The sequence below is a fragment of the Schistocerca piceifrons genome, chromosome 6 (assembly GCF_021461385.2).
Source record: "Schistocerca piceifrons isolate TAMUIC-IGC-003096 chromosome 6, iqSchPice1.1, whole genome shotgun sequence".
NCBI lineage: Eukaryota > Metazoa > Arthropoda > Insecta > Orthoptera > Acrididae > Schistocerca > Schistocerca piceifrons.
In genome coordinates, this window is record NC_060143.1 from 245,129,857 (window position 1) to 245,153,142 (window position 23,286).

General features: G+C 42.1%; 1 protein-coding gene across 1 annotated transcript in view; it reads right to left on the reverse strand.

Moving 5' to 3' along the window:
• LOC124802902 overlaps window positions 1–23,286 on the reverse strand; it is a 204,611-nt gene that overhangs the window by 129,749 nt on the left and 51,576 nt on the right. Inside the window, exon 2 of the mRNA XM_047263966.1 lies at window positions 10,007–10,142. Within this exon, the coding sequence (XP_047119922.1) occupies window positions 10,007–10,142 (136 nt within the window). The remainder of the gene's footprint in view (window positions 1–10,006; window positions 10,143–23,286) is intronic.

A 23,286-nucleotide genomic window follows, 5' to 3' on the forward strand; every position in this document is an offset into this window, starting at 1 on the left:
TGAATTTAAACTTAAATTAGAACCTATGTCTGTTGAGGGAAGTGTAAATTCAGACAACGGTTCAAGTGTAAACATGCATGAAAATAGTAATGTTAAAATGAAAAATGAAGTATTGTCTCCTGACAGTAGTGTGCGAAAGGGCAATGATTCAATAATAGAGACCCCTGTAGTAAAGCGGAAAGTAGAAATTGTAAATTTATTGGATGATAGTTTCTGTGATGAATTAAAAATGAAACAGTCATCAGAGATGGTAGAGTTTAAGGAGAAGAAGTTAGATATGACTAATCAGTCAGAAGTTTCATTTAGTTTTGATGATTCTGGTGTTGGAGCTAGTTTTTCGTCACCTGAGTGTGATAAAAAGCCAGCTAGTGAGCAACCCAAAGATGCTGGGGCTGTTGATCTAAATGTTATATTACAAGCAATAGCTGCCAGTCAAACAAATTTTAATATGCGGTTTGAGGCAATGAACAATAAATTAGAATCCAATAATGCTGAAATGTCAGCCAGTAATGCTAGAATGAATGCTGAATTAAAGTCTGAAATAAGTGAACAGGTCAAAAGCAGTAATGCTGAATTAAAGTCTGAAATTATGGCCAGCCAAACAAATTTTAATAAACGATTGGAGGTAATGGACGATACCTTCAAGGCTGGTTGCAATAAGTTGAAAGAGGATCTAGACAGTTTGAATTATAAAATTGATTACAATCATGAAGATATTAAGAAAAAGGTTGCTCAACAGTTTCCTGAAATGTATAAAACAGTTAAATCCGAAGTTGCTGAGGTTCGCAAAGACTTCCAAATGGAAGATGCGAAGCTGGAGCACAAGTTAACAGAAAAGATCGAGGCGGAGTCTGAACTGTGCTCAGATAGATTTAAAGATGTTAATATAAAAGTAAACATATGTCAAGCAGAAGTAGAAGCAATCAAAACTGACACTACTCATATTGTACAAAGAGTAGATAATGTTGAAATGAAAGTAGAAAATATCAGTACTAACATTGCTAACATTGAGAGTAAAGTAGCTTCAGTAACTTCTGGTAATGGTAGTATACAACAAGTTGTAGCTGCAAATGCCGCTTTTATCGGGTGTCGGCAGTTCTTGCGGTTTGGTCCAGATAAAAATATCCACCCGCTAGAGATCTGGATCGATTTTGAAGATGTGATTGTACCAACTTGGTCTGAACGAGAGAAAATCTCGTTTATTAGAAGCCATTTATCAGGTGACGCCATGCGTTGGTCAGCTGATGTTATGTTGAAGTGTAAAACATTAGCGGAATTTAAAACAGCTTTTATTAATGAGTATTGGTCTAGCAATAAGCAAAATGAAGTGTTGAGAGAATTTTGGAGTGGAAAACGCTTCAATGCAGGCAAGGAATCAATTAAAGAGTTTGCTAGGTCATGGATTTCACGTTTGTCACATTTGGCGGAAAAGCTAAAACCAGAAATGATTATACTAGGTCTTGAAGCCAAACTGCCATGGTATTGGCAAACTAGAATTATATCAGCCCCTAGAGACAATCTGGATCGTTGCATTGAGTATTTGGAACGTGTAGAACGTGTTGCTGCCAATGAGGAGCAAGCACGTAATAACAGAAATGCTAATAATAATAGTAGTAATTTTAGGAACGAGCAAAATGGCAATGTAAACATCAGAACAGTAGGTGTTCGCCATCCTAAGAGAGGTAGGAATTGGGGAAATAATTATCAGAGCCAACAATGGCGTCCAAGGGATAATAATGTTGTTCCAAACAGAAATATGCATGTAAACAACAGTACGGAAAGTAATGCTGTGCCAGTCAACTATAATGAAACTAAAGGAAACAGCAGTAGGCCGAGGCAGGAAAACTAGTTCCCGTCTATGAGGACACTGGCGCTCACCAGGCGGTTACTTTTCCTATGCCAGTAGTTAAGGGAATTGGTAAGACAGATCAGAATACTCAAACTGAACATGTGGATGAAGAGTCGGTAGCACCTAAGGATACAACAGAAATATTAGATCACTCACAGTATTTGATAGATACCGTGTTAGAGACGCTTTCTAAGTGGGAAGAGAAAGAGAAGGCGCAGCAGTGTAACGATAGGGACGAGCTACAAAATATTGAATTGTCAGGTGAAGAAGCAGAAGAAATTCATGCTTATATTTACGATGAGGATGATGTGCTCTTATCTAAAGTGCCTGTGCAGGATGTTGATAATGTACTAATAGATTTAGGACAGAAGATAAGTGGGAATGTAGAGGGTAGGCTGTTTGGGGTCGATGAACCCAGTAGCTGTGACCAGTTGTCACTTGAGAAGGAAACCGACGATAATGGTGAAAGTGGTTTAGCTGTAACTAGTGTTATGCCCGGTCTGGAGACGCAGAATCGCTCAGACTACAGTAATTTGGGTTATGTTCAGCAAACTAAATGTAATGAAGTCGTGCGGTGTTTTTATTTAAAATTAATAGACCGACTGGAAAAGGCAGCTGAAAATGTAATTCAGGAAACCCCTACACACTGTGACCTAAATGTAATGAAGACAGATGTCGATCACTTTAGTTGGAGACATATCCAAAAGGAACTACTAGATGAATTTGAGGAACCACCTGTACAACCTAGAATAAGCCACCCTATAATAATAGTGAATATGTTGGGTATCAATGTACGTTGTCTCTTAGACAGTGGAAGTGAGGTGAGTGCAATATCTCAGTCCTTCTTTGACGCATTACCTGGTAAGGACAAGCTTACAGTCATGAGGGTATCAGGACTAAGAATAATTGGTGCTACTGGCAAGGTGTCAAAAACGATAAAGCAAGAAGCTTTACTACCCCTTAACATAAGTGGTAATTTAATTGATCATCCATGTTTAATTGTAAATAATCTCAGTAATGAGGTTTTAATTGGTATAGATTTCTTGTCAAAATATCAGAGTGTTGTTGACTTTGAAAGAAGCCAGTTAAAAATGGTCTTGCCAATAACTGGAGTAATTATAGTACCTTTTAGTGATAAACATGTAGTAACTGATGATGGAACTTGGGAGCTGCCTATACGAGTTCTGAAAAATAGGAGGTATTGGGACGAGGATGTTAATCTTGGTACAAGTAAGCTAAACACAGAAGAAGAAGAAGAAGAAGAAGAAGCAATTATTTTAGACAAGATAGAAGCTAAATTGCAGGAAATCGATAAAATTTCCGCCAATCAGAAGGAAGAACTGAGACAGGTTCTAAAAAGGCATCATAAGGTATTCTCAGATCAACCCGGCGTGGTCAAAGGTTATGAATGAATGCTGTAGGGAGGAGGTTGTTCTGTAACCTCTACACAGTGTGGCAGCTGTGCAGTCCCAGCTGTGTGAGATCTTTTTTCCCTTTCAGGTCTCACTCATTCTTCCCCTTTCCTGTCCTCAAAAATTTCGACCTCTTCTTTCCAACACAAAATCTTCTGGTATGACTATTAGCTCAGCATTAAGCCAATGAATGCTGTAGGGAGGAGGTTGTTCTGTAACCTCTACACAGTGTGGCAGCTGTGCAGTCCCAGCTGTGTGAGATCTTCTTTCCCTTTCAGGTCTCACTCATTCTTCCTCTTTCCTGTCCTCAAAAATTTCTAACTCTTCTTTACAGCATTAAACCAATGAATGCTGTAGGGAGGAGGTTGTTCTGTAACCTCTACACAGTGTGGCAGCTGTGCAGTCCCAGCTGTGTGAGATCTTCTTTCCATTTCAGGTCTCACTCATTCTTCATCTTCCCTATCCTCAAAAATTTTGATCTCTTCTTTCCAGACATGAAAATTTTCTGTCATGGCTATCAAGCCATGAGTTCTGTAACCATTCTATCCACCAATTAGTGAAGAAAAATACCTAATGTGACAAACCTAATAGTGACAAACAATAGAGAAGTATGACGTAATTAAGATATAAAATGCAATTTAGTAACAAGTATGTATAGAACCCAGGTAATATAGTAACTACAAAGTGTTGTTTTATTGGAAATGGTCCACCAACAGTAAGTTAAAAAGATATATATTAATTCATGTACAAGCAGGATCTGAAGTGGTAGTGAAATCTAGTGTATGCATTAGAGCTAACTAAGAAATAGTAAAAGAGATTGCTTAGTGTTAGGAATAATATGCAGATAAGTTGTAAGATTAAACTCACCTGGTGTAGCAAGGAAAGGCAGTGTAATAGAATTGAGCAGTGTTTGTGGTTGAGACGTGAAGGACACGTCCCTGAAGTATTTATAAGGTTGGAGCTGGCCATTATTTTAGTGTAGTGTGTGACAGGATACACCTACACGTATTGAGGTTATGAGTTGGAGGCGTGAATGCGACCATAGGTACCCTTATGTTAGATGAGACAGAGCAGCTCATGCTGTCCTATAGGTTTAAGGAATTTAGCATTACGTTCGTCCATAATTACTTGATGCACTTTAGTGGTAGGTCTGAGAGAGACTACCTGAGGTTTCAGCGTCCGATCGAGTGGAAATGGATTGCCACGTGAGCAAACTAATCAGCTGCAGTACACTATGAATATGAAATAAATGTGCTATCCTATGCTTTAAATATTAATAGAGTGAGTATTAAATAAGTACATACACTAGCAAAATAAACAAATAACGTACTGACAGACGTGAAACATTATTTTAGCTCAGCATAAATACACTTCAAAGTAAGCAAGTACCTAATTGCAGATGTGGAACTGACAATAGCAGAGGACCAATAAGTGGATTTAGTAGTCAACTAAACGTAGTGTGTTTTGAACACTCACAACTGTACTATTACCAAAAGTTACTCACATGTACAAAGAAGCTGAGAAAACAACCACTAATCATACTCATACTATCTCTAAGAATAAGGTAATCAAAGATGAGTCAGTTAAGTGCTTAAAATACAAATGTATCAGGAATGTACCGAGCATTGGTTCAGTGTTCCGGCCCAGAAATAATAAATTCAGATTAAATATGATTTATGATTGTATGCCTTAGGAGCATAAATTTTCTCTAATACATGACTAAAGGCGTTTTGAGCCATTTGTTTAACGATTTTATGACAATTAAGTAACCGTGGGAGTGAAATTGAAAAAGTTCTGTTAACTTTGTTCCAGCAAAATATTGAAGGATAAAATGTATATATCCCCATTTCATTGTGACCCACCCATAGATATTAAGTGAACAGAGTCTGAGGCACTCTTTTGTTTGTTCTACAGGACAAACCAGATAATGGCAGCCTGGTAGCTGCGTGAAAGCGTGGAGTGACTTGGACACAACTCACAGTGACCCCTCCCCTTCCCCCATGTAATTTAGAGAGAACGTGAAGGACGCACACCATAGCAACTTCCCCTCCTCTACCCTTGTGAATGGAAGTGTAGGACGCCAGCCAAAGCGGCTACAACCACGTGTGTAAAAATTATTTGTGAACTTTTCTTTCAGGTTTAGAAAAGACTGCTAAGAGATAATCATCTGTTTATGTGTCATGTTATTTTCTTTGAATTTGTGTATGTAAAAATGTATTTAATGTATTTAATGGATCTAAGATTTTCATAATTTTTCAATTTCTATGTGTTTGTTTGTCTAAGGCAATATGTATGCCAAAATATTTCATGACTTTGCTTTAAAAATTTGAGTAATGACATTGTTTAAAAGGCAGTGAACATGCCTACAATTTAAATGATTAATGTAGGTAATCAGTTTTCTTAAATGTTTCTACAGGTTTATATTTCAATTTTGATTTTTCATAGGGAGTTAAACTGTACTCTTGCTTCCCTTTTTGTAATTAAATTTTTTTTCATTCATTAACATTCATAAACAAAAAAATTTAAGTAGAGGGTGATGTAGGGAAGCAGCCTACTCACGCTGTAGTAAATTCACATCAGTTTCCATTGTGTGCCAGCCAGTCTGCTGTAACTAGCTCTGATGTCATAAATGTTGCGCAATACCTTAAAAATCAAGCAAATGACCTAAAACTTTTCTAGCATGTCAGGAATAATACTAAATTAATGTGTGTTAAATATCAATTCGATAACTTCAGCCATTTTCGAAATTTGGACGTTTTTCTGGAAAAATCATTGGCGCAACAGAAAAGAGCTAGAGACTTCAAAATTTATATTTAGATTCATCTTTCATAATGATTTAATAAAAACAGTACTTTGGATTTCACATATTAAGATTTTAGTGGAAATTCATGATTTTGTGGTTTTCGTCTCAAAACTGAAGGAAGCTAGATAGATTAAGTAGGCTAGTAAATAAGGCTAGGATGTTTAGATTTAAATAGGTTGGAGGTCCGCTATGACTATGAAGATGTGTAAAGTTTCTTTTGAATACTTATAAAATTATAGCGATAGCGGATCTCAAAAGGGCCAGTTCAGAGCTCATCTACTGCGTACAGTGTAATTTAATTAATTCTCTCGCCCAGAATATTTAACTTAGCCACGTCAAAATTTTATTATCAATACTTACCTGCGTGCTGAATGCACGTTTAAATTAAGAGCTTCATCGGCCATCAGCAAAAGAAGCTATAAATTATTATGTAACTTGAAGTGGTGCGTTACTAGCCCAGCGGCTAGGCGAGAGAGCCGATTTGATCAGGCGTTCCCTCAGCCGTCCGCACCGCGGCTTTATATATAAGGACGCTACGCGAGGAAGCAAGGCCCCAGTTCTCTCCAGATGCTGAATGCCACGCCATCTGTGTCGGTAGTCGCGTCGCATCAGTGTATCTGCTACATACAGCCTCGGGTGCCGTATTAAGTTACTAGAGATACGCGGAACCATGAAAACATTTTATGTGAAGTGTTAATTCTGGAATGATTTCCATTAACTAGCTTCAGTTTGCGTATTGTCGTATTTTCACGTGCCGTCGCGGGACAGACTTTGTACCAAATATTTAGCGTGGCGTTTGATGAAATACTCTCATCAAATTATGGCGAGCATTCTTTTTAACATTTAATTCGGACATTTATAGTTGCATCAGCGCATTAGACTCTGAACTGCTCTGTTAGTTAGGGTGTAGGGATACTTGTGTTTTTTATCAGTGAATTTCAGAATATACTCAACTATTTTGGAAAACCGTTTTTGATTAGAAATCCCGGACAATCTCCTAATTCCTCAGAGCTATAAGCTGCAGCTATAATGGTATCTGAATTGAAGTGGACACTAGGATCTCTAATTACTGGCTCCATGTTTTATTAAATCACTTTCTGGGTGCCAAGAAGTAAATAGAGAGCCAGTGTTGAGAACGGCGAAAGACAGAATTAACAACATTCTAAAAGCCTGAAACTGATTCAACTTGCAAGCATTTATCCAGCAATCAGCAGATTTAATTAATTTTTACAAAAACTTAACCGCCGCCCCACACCCTGACACACATTAGAGGGAACGAATGTGGACAGACCTAATAAAACTGAAACACACACGCAAAGAATGCAGGATAAGAAGGAAAATGCTTCATAAGAAATTAGAACGTAAGGAAAGGGAAAACGTAGCAACAAGAATGCCACAGTAAATTGTCATTGGCTGGCCACTTACGTAAAATATGGTCGAGCTTGTCACACAGTGAGCAAATTAAGATCCTCTCCCTAAAATCTTTGTAAAAACATTTGAAATGGCACAGAACTTTAAAACTTTAACCACATTCGTCCGAGTGTTGCTTAAAAGAGATGGCAGGTCCGCTGGAAAGTCAGCTGCGGCCCACTGGTCAGAAAATAAAAAGGAATCCAATAAAACGTGGCACACAGTGACCTGGACGCCACAAGCACCACACATTGGAGGGTCCTCCCGCTGGAGCAGGAAGCCATGCGTCATAGGGCTGTGGCCTATCCGAAGCCGAGTGAGGAGAACCTCGTCCCGTTGACGGGGCTGAAAGGAAGTACACCACACACGCGTTGTGGGCTTGACTATACGGAGCTTATTGTCAGTGACTTCCAGCCACTCATCCTCCCACCGACGCATGACTCGTGAACTCAACAGCGAGGTAAGTGCGTAATACCAGTTCGATTTTACACAGAGTATGCGAAGGAACTTGCCCTTCTTCTTGCAGCGGTGTGCCGTAGGTCTCCAGAAGAGCGTAGCGTTCCAAAGGATTGGAAAAGGGCACAGGTCATCCCCGTTTTCAAGAAGGGACGTCGAAGAGATGCGCAGAACTATAGACCTATATCTCTAACGTCGAACAGTTGTAGAATTTTGGAACACGTATTATGTTCGAGTATAATGACTTTTCTGGAGACTACAAATCTACTCTGTAGGAATCAGCATGGGTTTCGAAAAAGACGGTCGTGTGAAACCCAGCTCGCGCTATTCGTCCACGAGACTCAGAGGGCCGTAGACACGGGTTCCCAGGTAGATGCCGTGTTTCTTGACTTCCGCAAGGCGTTCGATACAGTTCCCCACAGTCGTTTAATGAGCACAGTAAGAGCATATGGACTATCAGACCATTTGTGTGATTGGATTGAAGAGTTCCTAGATAACAGAACGCAGCATGTCATTCTTAATGGAGAGAAGTCTTCCGAAGTAAGAGTGATTTCAGGTGTGCCGCAGGGGAGTGTCATAGGACCGTTGCTATTCACAATATACATAAATGACCTTGTGGATGACATTGGAAGTTCACTGAGGCTTTTTGCAGATGATGCTGTGGTGTATCGAGAGGTTGTAACAACGGGAAATTGTACTGAAATGCAGGAGGATCTGCTGCGAATTGACGCATGGTGCAGGGAATGGCAACTGAATCTCATTGTAGACAAGTTTAATGTGCTGCGAATACATAGAAAGATAGTTCCCTTATCATTTAGCTACAAAATAGCAGTTCAGCAACTGGAAGCAGTTAATTCCATAAATTATTAGGGAGTACGCATTAGGAGTGATTTAAAATGGAATGATCATATAAAGTTGATCATCGGTAAAGTAGATGCCAGACTGAGATTCATTGGAAGAATCCTAAGGAAATGCAATCCAAAAACAAAGGAAGTAAGTTACAGTACGCTTGTTCGCCCGCTGCTTGAATACTGGTCAGCAGTGTGGGATCCGTACCAGATAGGGTTGATAGAAGAGATATAGAAGATCCAAGGGAGAGAAGCACGCTTCGTTACAGGATCATTTAGTAATCGCGAAAGCGTTACGGAGATGATAGATAAACTCCAGTGGAAGACTCTGCAGGAGAGACGCTCAGTAGCTCGGTACGGCTTTTGTTAAAATTTCGAGAACATACCTTCACCGAAGAGTCAAGCAGTTTATTGCTCCCTCCTACGTATATCTCGCGAAGAGACCATGAGGATAAAATCAGAGAGATTAGAGCCCACACAGAAGCATACCGAATATCCTTCTTTCCTGGAACAATACGAGACTGGAATAGAAGGGAGAACGGATAGAGAGAGTCAAGGTACCCTGCGCCACACACCGTCAGGTGGCTTGCGGAGTATGGATGTAGATCTAGATGTAGACTATTTTATCTGCTGGATACAAACGTTGCAAAGAGTGAAGGGAACTTAGTGAATCGCAACAGACAAGAAATTTAGGACAGGAAGAATGTCTCATCTGCTCCAGTGCCCGCAAGATCGCAGACAATTCTGCATCAAAGGCAGTAAAAGTCTGAGGCAGTCGGACCTTGAGGACACGATCCGGAAAAACAACAAAGCAACCAACGGAATCCCCTTGTTCATTTCATTTCCAGTTTTGCTCCGCACACGAAGAGGTCTTGCCGTAGGGCAGATCTTAAAAGACGAGCGGGACCTGCACAATAGTGGTAAACGACGGGCATGAGATTGGTGGGGCTGGCTGGCTCTGAGCACTATGGGACTCAACTGCTGTGGTCATAAGTCCCCTAGAACTTAGAACTACTTAAACCTAACTAACCTAAGGACATCACACACATCCATGCCCGAGGCAGGATTCGAACCTGCGACCGTAGCGGTCGTGCGGTTCCAGACTGAAGCGCCTTTAACCGCGCAGCCACTCCGATTGGTGGGGCGGATCGGCCAGTCCATTCGTCTGCGGCCAGCTAATAGGACGCGGCACGTACCCGGCTGCCATCCACCACGCTGGGCTACTTACCGACCACGGTCATGTCGCCGTGCTCGGAGACGGTCTGGAAAGAGGGCGCCTCCCCGGAGACCTCGCAGCGGTAGCGGCCGGAGCTGCTCAGCGTCACGTCCTTCAGCTCCACCTGGCTCGCCGTCGAGTTGTTCATCTGCGAACAGAAACGGGCCGGTTATCGTCTGCCAAACAGCCTCCGCGCTCAGCGCCTTAACCGATCAAGCACAGCAGATGACCGTTTTATTCTAGAAAAATTTTAACCATTAAAGATCACTTCCACCCTCAACTCATGAGGTGTCCCATCAGACAGCTCAGCGGACTCATTAAAGGGGTTAGGACGTCATCGCATATAACTTTGACGCTATATAGCGTCGTTGGATGACGTTTACGGTCAGGGGTTCCTGTCCAAAATATTATGTACTCAATCCACTGAACAAGTTCTAGAAGATTGTAACGGGATTTTTGAACATCCTGTATGGGCAGAACACAGTGACCACCCCTGTAGTCAGGGATTTCTAACTACTGATGGCGATGACGGAGACAGGCACCGAAAGCTCCAATGGTTGATTCAAAGTGATGCCTTTTGTAAACCGAGGTCAGAATGTAAGAATTGTCACTATTAGTGATAAAGTGAGAATAAGTTACAAAGTACTGCGATCACAAAAAGTAGAGTAACACCGGGAGACGCATTATCCTGCCTTCTGTGTAATATACCTTGGAAAAGATTTAAGAGATGCGGGCATCAATACAAGAGGGACTATCTTGTATACATCATCCAGTTTCTGGCATATGCGGATGATATTCATATAACCTCAAGAAAGCCAAGAGCAATGAAAGAAGCCTCTACAAGTCTTGAAAGAGCTGCTAGAAAGACAAAGCTAAAGATAAATTAAGGCAAAAGTAAGTAAGTAACTAAGAAAGATTATGCAAATGAGCCTCCATCCATTGAAATTGTTTCCTCTAAGTTTGGTGTCATGCGTAGTCTCATTTATGTTGGATGAGAAGTAAAGTGTAGGAACAATGTTAGCTCTGAAATCCAAATATGTAATGTTCAAATTCTTACATTATACTGTAGGAGAGTTATAATAAAACTATTCTTTTTCTGGCCATACAAATGGTCTATCTAAAACATTTGACCCTACCTTTGTGTCAGCAAAAGAACTCGAGGTTCGAGCCCCAGAAATATCCGTTTCTTATGAGCAGCGTTTTGGAATGTATTGGTTGCGCATACTTTAGCTTTCGTCCCGATAGCAAAGAAAATTACGAATGGTATCGAAATACAAGATAAGCGTTTAAGGGGGGTAGGACGTCAAATTGGCCGACTTGGAGCAGGAGAGGCACCTCACGACATTTTAATTTCCACTGTCTATACTTTTACAAATAAATTCTTAAAACTTTGTCAACACGACCAGGGAGGATTCAGGATTCAAACTCATAGAAATGTAAGTTCAAAAGTATGACAAAATAATTTTTTTTACGTGTGAAATTTCATCTTTTTTCACTTACTATTGGCTGTTACAGTTGCTATACGTACACTTTCCTTCACAAGTAAGAGAGATTCTTCGATGAATTTTGCACTGCGTACAAACCTTACTTACAGGTGTATGAAACTCTAGAATTTAAGTAATTAATGAAAAATGAATGAGCTGTTGTATTATAAACTTATGTTTAGAAAAAACTCAAATTTTATGGTTAATTATCTCAACTTTAGCACAGTTTTTAATAGAGTTGGGAAATTCTAGAGTTCCATACACCTGTAAGCATGGTTTGTACGCTGTGCAAAATTCATCGAAGACTCTCCGTTACTTATGACGAAAAGTGTACCTACAGCAACGAATGCAGCCAGTAGTATGTGAAAAAATGATGATATTTCACATGTAAAGAAAATTATATATTTTGTTATATTTTTGAGCTTCCACTGCTATGAGCGTGAATCCTGAACCATTCTTGGTCATGCTGACAAAGTTTTATGAATTTATTTGTAAAAGTATAGACAGTGCAAATTAAAATGTCCTGTGGTGCCTCTCCTGCTCCATGTCGGCCAGTTTGACGTCCTAACCCCCTTAAACGCTTATCTTGTATTTGGATGCTATTCGTAATTTTCTTTTCTATCGGTACGAAAGCTAAAGTATGCGCAACCAATATATTCCAAAACGCCGCTCATAAGAACGGATATTCCCGAGGCTCGTACCTCGTGTTCTATTGGTGACAGAAAGGTAGGGTTAAATGTTTCAGATAGACCATTTGTACGGCCAACAAAAGAATCGTTTTATTATAACTCTCCTACAGTATAATGTCAAAATTTCAACATCACACATTTCCTCCACCTTAGGCTAACAGAGCAAATCGGTTGATGTTTTCTGCAGTGGATGCGAGTTACGGTGTACCTTAGGGAGGTTATGGAGGCATCATTCACTTCGTGGGCGATCCCTGCGCAAACCCGAGAAAAGCAATTTCCACTATGTTTTCGCCGTCAGCCCTGGATGTCTAAGTAACTAACAGCACCAAATTTTAACAATAAATTCTCTAGGTCAATATCTATAAATGACATCTTCCCATATAGAAATATCTTTATACATTATCGAGAAACACACCAAAAACATCACTTCCGGGTACCAAAACCGTGCCGCGGTTTCCAAGAGGACCACGCACGGAAAATGTCTGATAGGTTTACGATCTATTTCTAAGAGGACTGCCGGCCGGGGTGGCCGAGTGGTTCTAGGCGCTAAAGTCTGGAATGGCGCGACCGCTACGGTCCAGGTTTGAATCCAGCCTCGGTCATGAATGTGTGTGATGTCCTTAGGTTAGTTACGTTTAAGTAGGTTTAAGTAGTTCTAAGTTCTAGGGGACTGATGACTTCAGCAGTTAAGCCCCATAGTGCTCAGAACCATTTGAACCATCTAAGGGGACTATCTCGAACAAAGGTGATAAATGCCTTCATATCTTTAACCATTTTAGAGATACAGAGATTCAAATTTACCCTATTTGTATACGTAAAATACGCATGTAAAATCGAGTTTGATGCGAAAACCTAGTTTATAATCTGACGTAGCATGGATAAATACCCTGTGAAGTCTCTCCGTTATCATCAGATAGTTTTGAGAACCCCAGGTTGCAGTACTGAAGGAGAAGGAAAATTTTTGTGAACCTGATATCCGATCTCAGTTTAAATAAATTAATTTTTCGTTATTTCAGTTTCACTTAAGTAAACTACCGAAATTTCACTCGCCCGTAAAGTTCATTTCATTTGAGTGAAAGCCCTCTTTTACCAGGGAGAACAAAGGAACCAGTGGAAAAATGCTGCTATAGCAGCACAAGGAAGACGAATATGCTCATGTTCAAAATGTTCAGACTGAAAAGTCGGACATCCGTAAGAATTTTCGCAACAACTTTAGCGTGGCGCGCTTTTTTAAGGCTGAGAGTGAAGGAGACAGTGGTAGCGAGAAAGAGACGGAAAATTAATAGATACTGGAAGGTAGTAGACAGTAGTTGTGGCATAGAAAGAACGAAGGAGACGATGACAGTGTTAGAGAAAGCAGAACACAGTGGCAGTGGAACACAGTCGACAGTGACAGAATAATTCTATAAAAGTGTGAAGAAAACAATGCCAGTCTGAGAGGAATAAAAATAATGAGAATATGGAAATGTATCAGAACCAGTGATAATGAGAGACAGAGTCTCCGGGAATAAGAACGATGAACAGAGAGACAGTGACAGAGAGAAGAGGCATCAGCAGTGGGAAGGAAGGAAGAGGGAGCAAGAGGGATACAGTGACTGTGGAAAGAGACAGTAATAGTCACAAGAGTAGCAGAAGTAGTAGAACAGAAAGAAGGAGACCGTGATTGTGAGACAGGAGACAGTGACGGAGAGACACAAAGAGGTAATGACAACGAGTTGGGCTGAATGAGTGAGTGAGATTGGGCAAGTGGAAGTGGATGAGTATGGGAGTCTTACAGCGATGGACTAGTGGTTGTGGGCAAGTTACAGTTAGGTTAGCTCTTCAGAGCGAGGGGCAATTTCCACGTTAAAAAGAACGTGAATACGTTCTCATGCCAAAACGTTTGGGGAAAACTTGTAAAGGAGCGGAGGAAGATTGAATAAGTTAGTTGGTACCCCACTCTTCAGTCAGAGTATTTAAACAGGACCATATTCACCTTTCTTGTGCTCCAATAGGAGCATGTTTCCTCTGTGTGAGTTTAAGAGCATTGCGCTCTCATTTAAATATATGGCTGAAAGAGTCAACCTACAGGAATTTTGAAACGAATCCTGTCGACCAGGACCGTGTGCCACAAAGGCCACAGATTCATCACGAGAAGGGGGAACTCACAGGCGTCTGTTGTCTATTGAGGCCTAAGCGCTGTAGTGTGCGTGTGAGGCAGGCAAGAACCTACGTCATAGGGAAACCCAGTAGAAGCCATTTGTGGCCAAGGAGACGTTGCAGTGTTAAATATGGTGGACCTAAGATCGGCCATAAGGGGAAACATTTATGAAAACTATTTAATTCTGTAGTAATGCAGGGAATGAAGCCACAGTAATTTTAATCTACCATGCTTCATAAATGTGCGAGGTGATCCCAATAAAACTTGAATATTGATCATACCTATAATAGTTTAGGATTTACTGTGAAAGTGAAATTAATAAGTTTTGTAACAAACACTTGAATGAGAGACTTGAGTTTCTCCTGGCGTGTACAACTTTCAAATAACTTCTAGGAATTCAGCCAGGTACCACTTTCAGCGACCGCCGATATTTCGGGGGGAGATCACCGCGTCTTTTCAAGGCAACTGCAACGGACAGGCGACGTACATGCAAATGTAAAACCTCGGTTCTCGGACTGAAGCAGGAAAGATAACACACACACTGAACACTAGTGCCACCAAAGATGACCAAAGTCAGATATATCAATAGTGAGACTACGAACTCGCAAGGGTGGTAGCATTGAATCTGTCCCTCTGTTTTTTGACAAGGGAGAGAGTCGGATTCCAAACAGAATTTAAACAAAAACCTCCATCCCTGTTAACGAGGTTGCTCGCTAATTTAATCTCAACTGCCTCCTTAACAACACTGCCCCAATAGCTGGACGTGCATGCCAATATCTCGGTGTTACTATACAACATGGGGTGACCAGTCTCCAAGCAATGTTCGGCGATAGCAAATCTACTTGGCTGCTGTAATCGTATGTGCCGTTTATGCTCAGTACATCGGTCCTCGATCGACATTTCATGTAGACGTGCATCATTAAAATGAGAAACGTTGTAAATATCAACTCTGTAACTTTACTTGTTTAAAAGATATAGTAAATTTAAATTATCAGTATTTTCAGTTAAGTATCAGATCATCATTTCCTCCACACAAAACACACTGAACGATGACGGCATGACACCTTATTGAATCATTAGGTAGTAGAATATTTGTTGTAAAGTTTAGTACATAATAGTTATTATTGTTCTTTATTTATTTATCAGAAAGCACACTGGTGCAAGGCTACTGGCCGTGACCTTCAAAGCTAAGAAGGAAAGAGTATTGGTTTTATGTAAAAGAATTTATTATTGTTACTTTATTTAGAATGTGAAAGTGGTCAAGCTTTGATTATTTAAATATGTGAAAATGTGAAATAATGTAGAGTAAGCTGTAGGCAATTGGATGGACGGCTTCAGGAAAGGGAACTGCCCTAGTCAGCTGAGCGAGGATATTTGGCGCGCGGGAAACGCGGCCGGGGGCGGGCAGAGAGAGACAGTGCTTGTGCAGACGCGAAAGCGGACAGTTCGGCTGGGGACACCAAAGGGTACTGTTCGGATTGAGACGCGAAAGCGGGCAGTCGATCTTTAGGCAGATAGGAAGTGAAACAGAAAATTTCGCATTGTGTTGTATCGCAGGACTTAGTGTCTGAGCGGTGAGCAGCCGCGCGCCTGGTGTGAACTCTTTTATCGTAATTAACGAGGTGGAGTATTGGACTTGCAATTTACGATGAGATTGTGAACGATCGAACTCTGTCAAATGGATATGGGCTCGAGTGTAACAGTAACTCTAAATACGACCACATTCCCTGTAAGTTTTCTTTCTGAATGAATGTTATTCTAACCAAAAATGCAACTGTCTGGACTACATCATTTATGGGTCGTTAATTCAGCTCCCGATATTATTATTACCGTTATTATATGTTACATTACCTTTGTTTCATACAATTTCGCAAACTTTCCATCAGCCAGACAAGTTAACCAAAGGGTCACAAGTGTCTAATTTAGGGCGTGTAATGCAACAATTGGTGTTCAACACCTAAACGAGTTTGAGCCAAGACATTTCGACAAAGAGGAACCGCATGTGAGCCCGAACTTTTTTGAGATGTTACCTCGCAGTTGGTGTGCATTACCTTAAATTTATCGACTTTTAAGAACGCCGCTCATTACACCAAGGAGAGCGCTGCTACAATGCTTTCTGAGTTCCCTTGTGACCAGCCAACTATGATACATTTCTGTAGACTATAATAGCATCATCAGCAAACATTCTGCTACTGCTACTGACCCTGACTCAAAAAATGATTTATGTTTATCGAAAACTTTAGTGGCCCTGTTAAGTTTTCTTGGAACACGCGCAATGATACTTACTTTTCTGTTGAAAACTCCGCATCAATATTATGAAAAGCACTATGAAAAGCATGGCAAATGATACTTCTCATAGAACCTTACTTTAGAGTTTCTTCTCGGTTCCTTCGTGTATGAAGCATGGGGAGAGCAACTCCTTCAGTATATCTATGCGCGCTGTAATTAATGTATTATTTTCATTCCAGTCGCTACGGGAGTAATACACAGGGGACCTTAATGTATTCCTTGATTACTAATAGTATTTTAAACCTAGCAAGTAGGCATTCACAGGATCTTTTGGGGGTACTAGTTCTTGAACGTTAGCGTGTAGGCTTCCACAGGATCGTTTGGATCTACGTTTAAGTATGTGCCCGTTCAGGTCCTTCAGCATCTCCGTTACACCCACCAGTGTGTCATTTAAATCAGTCATTACTGCGCTGTACGTTTTATACGCTCGGTATCATCTGACCTTACAGATATTGCTTCCACACATTTGAGCAGCATTCAGAGTTGGATCGCATTAGTGTTCTGTAACATATCTCCTTTGTAGACTCTTCGCATTTTTCCAGTATACCAGCAGTTAACCATAATCTGCCACGTGCTTTCCGTATTACTGAGTTTACGAGATCGTTCCATTCCATATCGGTTACAAACGTGTTCACTCAGGAACTTGTACGAGTTGACTGATTCTACTTTCGACCATTTGCATGTAATCATAGCTTACTAGTAGGCCTACAAATTTCGCTTCAGCCATTTTGCAATAGAGGGCAGAACCGGTAAGTGTTGGTGCAAGTGACACGTCGCCTAAGTGTCTTAGAGTGAGCTTAGGCAGTTGAGAAGGCAATTACATCAAAATATTAGTCGATTTGTTATTACTTCATAAAGTTATTCTCGATTGAATATGTCAGGTTAAAAAGCTTAGCTCTCGTCATTTGCAGGAAGTATCAATTTTCAGTGGCTAAAGCTCATAAAATGCTGGATAAGACCTATGGTTGGGCACTTGTTAGTGAAAGTACGTGCAGAGAATAGTCCCATCGCTTAACGAACCGATATTCTGACGTTGAAGACTGGCATGATGGTGAAAGAGAGAAGGTTTCCAAAGCTACTGAAACTACGGAAACAATGACAGGAGATCGTTATCAAAGGAAATAATGCGTTTGAGCCGATCACGGAAAGGCAGTCAGCCACAACACAGCGATATACGTGAAAAGGCGATTTTCCAGCATGACGATGCTCAATGCCGTGTCGCAAAACCCATCAAAACGTACTTGGAGAAGCTGAAATGCAAAGTTCTACCCCACCTGCCGTATTCTACAGACATTGTTCCATCTAACTACCAACATTTTCGATCATTGGCACACGGCCTGGCTGACCAGCACTTCCGGTCATATGGACAACGGCAAAATTGGATCGATTTATGGATCGTCTCAAAAGACGCCCGGTTATTCTGCCACGAGATTCGTATGGCGCATGAAAGATGGGAGAAAATACAGGCCAGCAAGAGCCAATACTTTGAATCCTAAGTTTTTTGTAAGGTTTTCATAATAAAGCCTCGAATATCGAGAAAAAGCACCGGAAGTAAAACTGTAGATCTAATATACTATGGCGTTTTGAACAATGCATGATATTACACTTTTGAATATTTCAGGTACGTTCCCAGTGTTTGCAAGTTTCTTGTAAACTTATTAAGATCCCAACACACTTCTCTGGGGTGCGCCTGAAGTTCCTTGTACGTCTGTCGATGACTGTGTGTGGAACTTATCTTTCTTGTCCCCATTACCAACCCACTCATCAGTTTCGTTTCGTACGCCAAATGCTCGTACTTTAGTTAACAAGCATTGAGATCAGGTACTGATATATCTTTCTTTCTTTCGCTTGCGCCTTGTCCCGCAGGTACGCAGCATGGTTAATCGGATTTGCCAATGTTAGATTAAGGGGTGGCTGGATGTCTTTCTTGCCGCCACCGTACCCCCCAGGACGGAATTAGTGGACCCCAAACTGTCTGCGACTAATGTAATCCATGGAATAATGCAAAAGTGTTCAGATGTCTGCGAGGCATGTAACTGAGGCGGGACGTGGGGACCAGCCCGGTATTCACCTAGGAGGATGTGGAAAACCGCCTAAAAACCACATCCAGGCTGACCGGCACACCGACCGTCGTCGTTAATCCGCCAGGCGGATTCGATCCGGGGCCGGCGCGCCCACCCGAGTCAACGAAGCAGCGCATTAGCGCTCTCGGCTAACGTGGCGGGTAGATCAGGTACGGAGATATACGCTTCTCGAAAGGCAAAAGATACTTCATCTGCCTTGACCCATAGCTCTCAGGCTGTCATACGAGAAAAGCCAGAGTCATGTTTCGCACGACTAATACCGTCGGAATCCACGTTTCTTGGCACGGAGAAGCTCTTCTACAGTTCAATATAATGCACTGGACCCTGTTAGCCAAATTCTCAGAGCCAATCTCACACATGTTGATATTCTCCGTATGTCCTTATCTTTATCATTAGTTTGTAACGCGGTACTTTGTCGAATGCATTCCGATAATCGTATCAAGACGAAACCTTCCTATTCGCATGCATCTACTGATTGCAAAATATCGTGCATGAATAAGGGAAGGTCTGTTTCACAAAATTGGCTTGTCCTGAGTTAGTGCCGATTCACCGAAAAAGGCTTTCTGTCCTCCAGATATATCATGATGTTAAGAATCTCGAAACTTTCCCGGCATATCGTATACTCAATGATGTCGAATCAATTTACAGGAATACAGCCGCCTGACGTCTTCATAACTGTCGACAATTTGACTGGTGCACGCTCTGTCACTCATGAATTTGTGCCTTGAATATGAATATTTGAACACCTGTCGAAATGTCTGCGGTTGTCGAAGGCGTCACCCAACTGCGTTACCGTAAATTGCCCGACATTTTATACGCTAGGAGATACTCAGGTTTCACATTACAACAGGGAGAGATCACGTGACGATTTCTACCACGTACCAAGATGGAATGTAGTACGTTGCAGTAAAGGACGACTGGCTGCAGTTCCGAAACATCAAGTATCATAATGTTTTGGTTCAAAATGTGCTGTACTGTCCATTACGTACGGTCCCTTCTTTGTGTTCCACAGCGAACCCGGCAACTTGGACAGCTTGGCTACCGACCCCTGCTGAGAATTTTGTCCCACAGGCGGTGGAATGGAAGGCATTTACCGCGGCGTAGATAGCGTGCGCCCGTTGCCAAGGAGACAGTAGCGAGGTGTTGGGCACTGCAGGCGAGGGTAGGCACCCGCCAGAAATTGTTGGTGGCGTGCGGACCATTTGTCGCGAGGCATCAGCCGAGTAGGCAGCTCACGTTCGCAGGGAAAGGAAACAGGCGCGGGTGACGTGGGTGGTGGGGGTGGTAGCGGGGAAAGGGCAGCGGGGTGGGTAGGGGGCAGAAGGAAACGGCGCCGAGAGAAAAAGGCCGTCAGCCAGCATCGCCGTCTCTGGCCGCTGCGCACTTCCTCGCTCCTAATTCTGCTCTCTGGGAAAGGCGACGTGGCGCAGGTAAACCTTTTAGGCTGCTTTTAGAGCGAAAATTGTTGTGGAAAAGGAATCTGTTGTAGCGCGCCGGCGCCAGGCGGAATGAATGATTTCTGTAGTCGGGGAACAGGGCCCTAGCGAGAAATGTAGTCGCCCTGGGGGCACACTCAGTGAAGAATTCCGCCATTGGCGTGGCTTTTCTCACTCCGTGGATTACGTAGATCGGTTAATTTAAAACTCCCATTCATAAGAAGGCCTCTTTCTCTTGATTTTAGACAAAGTTTTAACGAACACAGGAAATCACTGCTACAAAGAATTTCAAAACATTCAAATCACAGTTTATTTCATTTAGTAATATGGGTCGGTTGTACAACTACCTTCAACAGAATATCTATGGTGAGGCAACAGCTGCGAAACAATAATATCTTGTGGAGCCAACATGTTAACAACTGATGCCTACAGGAATGTAATCGTAACTGTTACACCATGAAGCACCAGTCCCATATTTGTCATACTTCACGGATATGTTCATCATATAATGGGTATTAAATTATTGGACTTGCATTCCATTCGGAACTCATGGCTATCATCCACACCAATATGATTTGTGACCCCCATGGTAAAATATACTCTTTGTGGCATGCGAAAAACAGGCCACGAATATCATCTTGAAGAATTTCTTTCCAAACCCGAAATACGCGCGTATCATTTCATGAATAATGCTGGCTGGAGGCTGGTGTGAAGGTATACATTTTCTTACCGCATCCCAAGCGTGCTCTGTCGGTGAGAATGACGTATTTCGCGACAGCACTCTTGTATAAGACATTCCTCGGACTTCTTACCGCGTCAGTTCAGAATAAAACCTCGAGCTTTCGACGACTGCCTCCATCGTCTTCCTCAGGAGCAACTGACTGTCAAAATTGCTTCTGGTGTGGCCTTATATAGACCGCAGACGGTTTGCTACTGGTTGGCAACTACGCAATGCTGTGATACCATCTGCGCCGACCCATAGATGGCTTCAGATTGGTCAGTAACAATGTAGTGCTGTGACACCATCTGTGACAGGGCTACGTAATTACCAACCAGTCAGAATCCGTCTATTGGCTGTATAAGGCCACAACAGCAGCAGTTCAGATGGTGCCTCCTGACGATAAAGATGTAGATTATCGTCGATATCTGGAGGTTCTACGATCAATTGACGTGCTAGAAGGCCAAGAACGTTTCGTACATGCTCAATAAGTGACATAGCACAGGACCAGTAAAGTTGATAATGGGGCCCTGCACTCCTAAAAGTGTTTGTCATATGTATTGCAGTGTGAGGTCCTGTATTATCCTCATAAAATATGCTATTAGGTCCGCTGGTCATGAAGGATAAGACAGAAGGGCTTGTAATTCTTGTCCCCCACAGATGGGCCCTATAGCCTCCGTTCAAACACTACTAAAAAATTCCTTATACCGTAACTGTGACCTTTCATGAAGTCGTCTACGACCACGTTGGAGTCGATCTGACCGCCATTCATCACTGAGTGCCACAGAATACCACTCTGTGTCTCAATTGTCTCTGGCTCGACACCATCTAAGTCTCTATCTGTGATGCCGCAGACCAGCTTCGAGTAATCGGTCCTGAGAGTTTTTGGCGAAACTCTGCTTGGACCATCTATCCAGCAGCCTGCTGTTTGCTTCCATCAGAGCCAATCGGACAGTACTACAATCTTCTCCAGGTGCAGTCTTTCGGAAAGGAACCATGCCTACTCTGCTTGCCACACTGTTGTCATTAGTCCTTATCGTCTCAACTAACATACGTTATACTAAAGCAAATAATTTGCGCGTTCTGCAACTATGGTGCTCCCCTGTTCCTCAGGCCAATGATTCGAACACTCTCAAAGTCAGAAAGCTGCGCTGCACTTCCTCTGAACACACTGTTTTACAACCACCACCTGAAAAGTTATTAATTAGGCATACAGTTATCATCACGTACTTAAACAATTGTTCTTCTGCAATGTAGCGCACTGACTATATTTTGTCAGAAACGCGCAGTATAGGATGTAGATTGTAGTAATGCCTGCTGCAGGCTAGAGTTGGTGTTATGTCTTGCAAAGTAGAACACAATATTCCCATTGTTGCGAGACGAACCGGCCTGGCCAGCTGTTGAAACAGTTGACACACGAGTAGCTACGTGGAAAACGGTGGAAGATATACCACACCGACAGTCAATGAAATGTTTGCCCTATGTGCTGCAATGCATAGAAAAGCCCAAGCAAACACATTCAGAAAGCTTACAAACACCTAACCACTTTATACTAACATCAACTGTGCTGGTATCACAGCTCTACTACCATAGGGCTGTGACGCCTGGGCGACACCGACATTGCTGTTTGTGCAGCGCAGTTTGGCTCTGCGACAGGACAGTCTGCTCTGAAACCAACGGAGCTGGAACTGCTGCCACATCAGGCCAGCACTGGCCCTGGGCAGTAGCTTGCCAGCCATCAATTTGAGGCAGTACGTCACTGCCATTACGTCACCTGCCTGCCGCCTGCTGGACAGTACTGCAGGTGCGAGTGATGCCAACACACTCATGGCTGTTGTCAGCGAAATCTGTCAGGATTTTAGTCACCACTGACACTGACAGAGGTAGCTGCATCACGAGTAGCTGCTCGGCTGATGCTGCACTCTGTCAGCACTGCTGGACGACAACGTGTAGCAGGATGGTGGATGCCTCAGCCACATCGCTGCTTCCTGCATTAAACCTTGGTGGGGAGCTGTAATAAAGAAACTTGGAAACTTCTGGCTGTTTGACTGACAATGCTCTGCGTTTCTCTGCACCTCAGATACACCTGGCGTCTTTAGGACAAAGATACTCGTACTAAACAGTACGCTGTGACAACTCTGTCATCAGATGTGCAAACCATTTTCATCTCGTGGTCTGTTGTTACTGTCAGACAATAATCTGTACGATATGGCACAGCCCTCACTACAGAAGCAAATAACTGAAATGATAAAGTAAAAAATTACATCAAAACTGCCATAGTCAACGTGTGGCGATAGTAAAACCTCACATGGTTACGCTAGGTGATCAGTTTTGCAGCATTCAGTCAAGCAGTACATTGTGTAACACTTTCAGTTTCTGTCAATGCAGATAGTTCATAAGCGCCCACGATTTCGTCTCGTCATGGATATTAAATCAGTCTAAAAATGGGCTG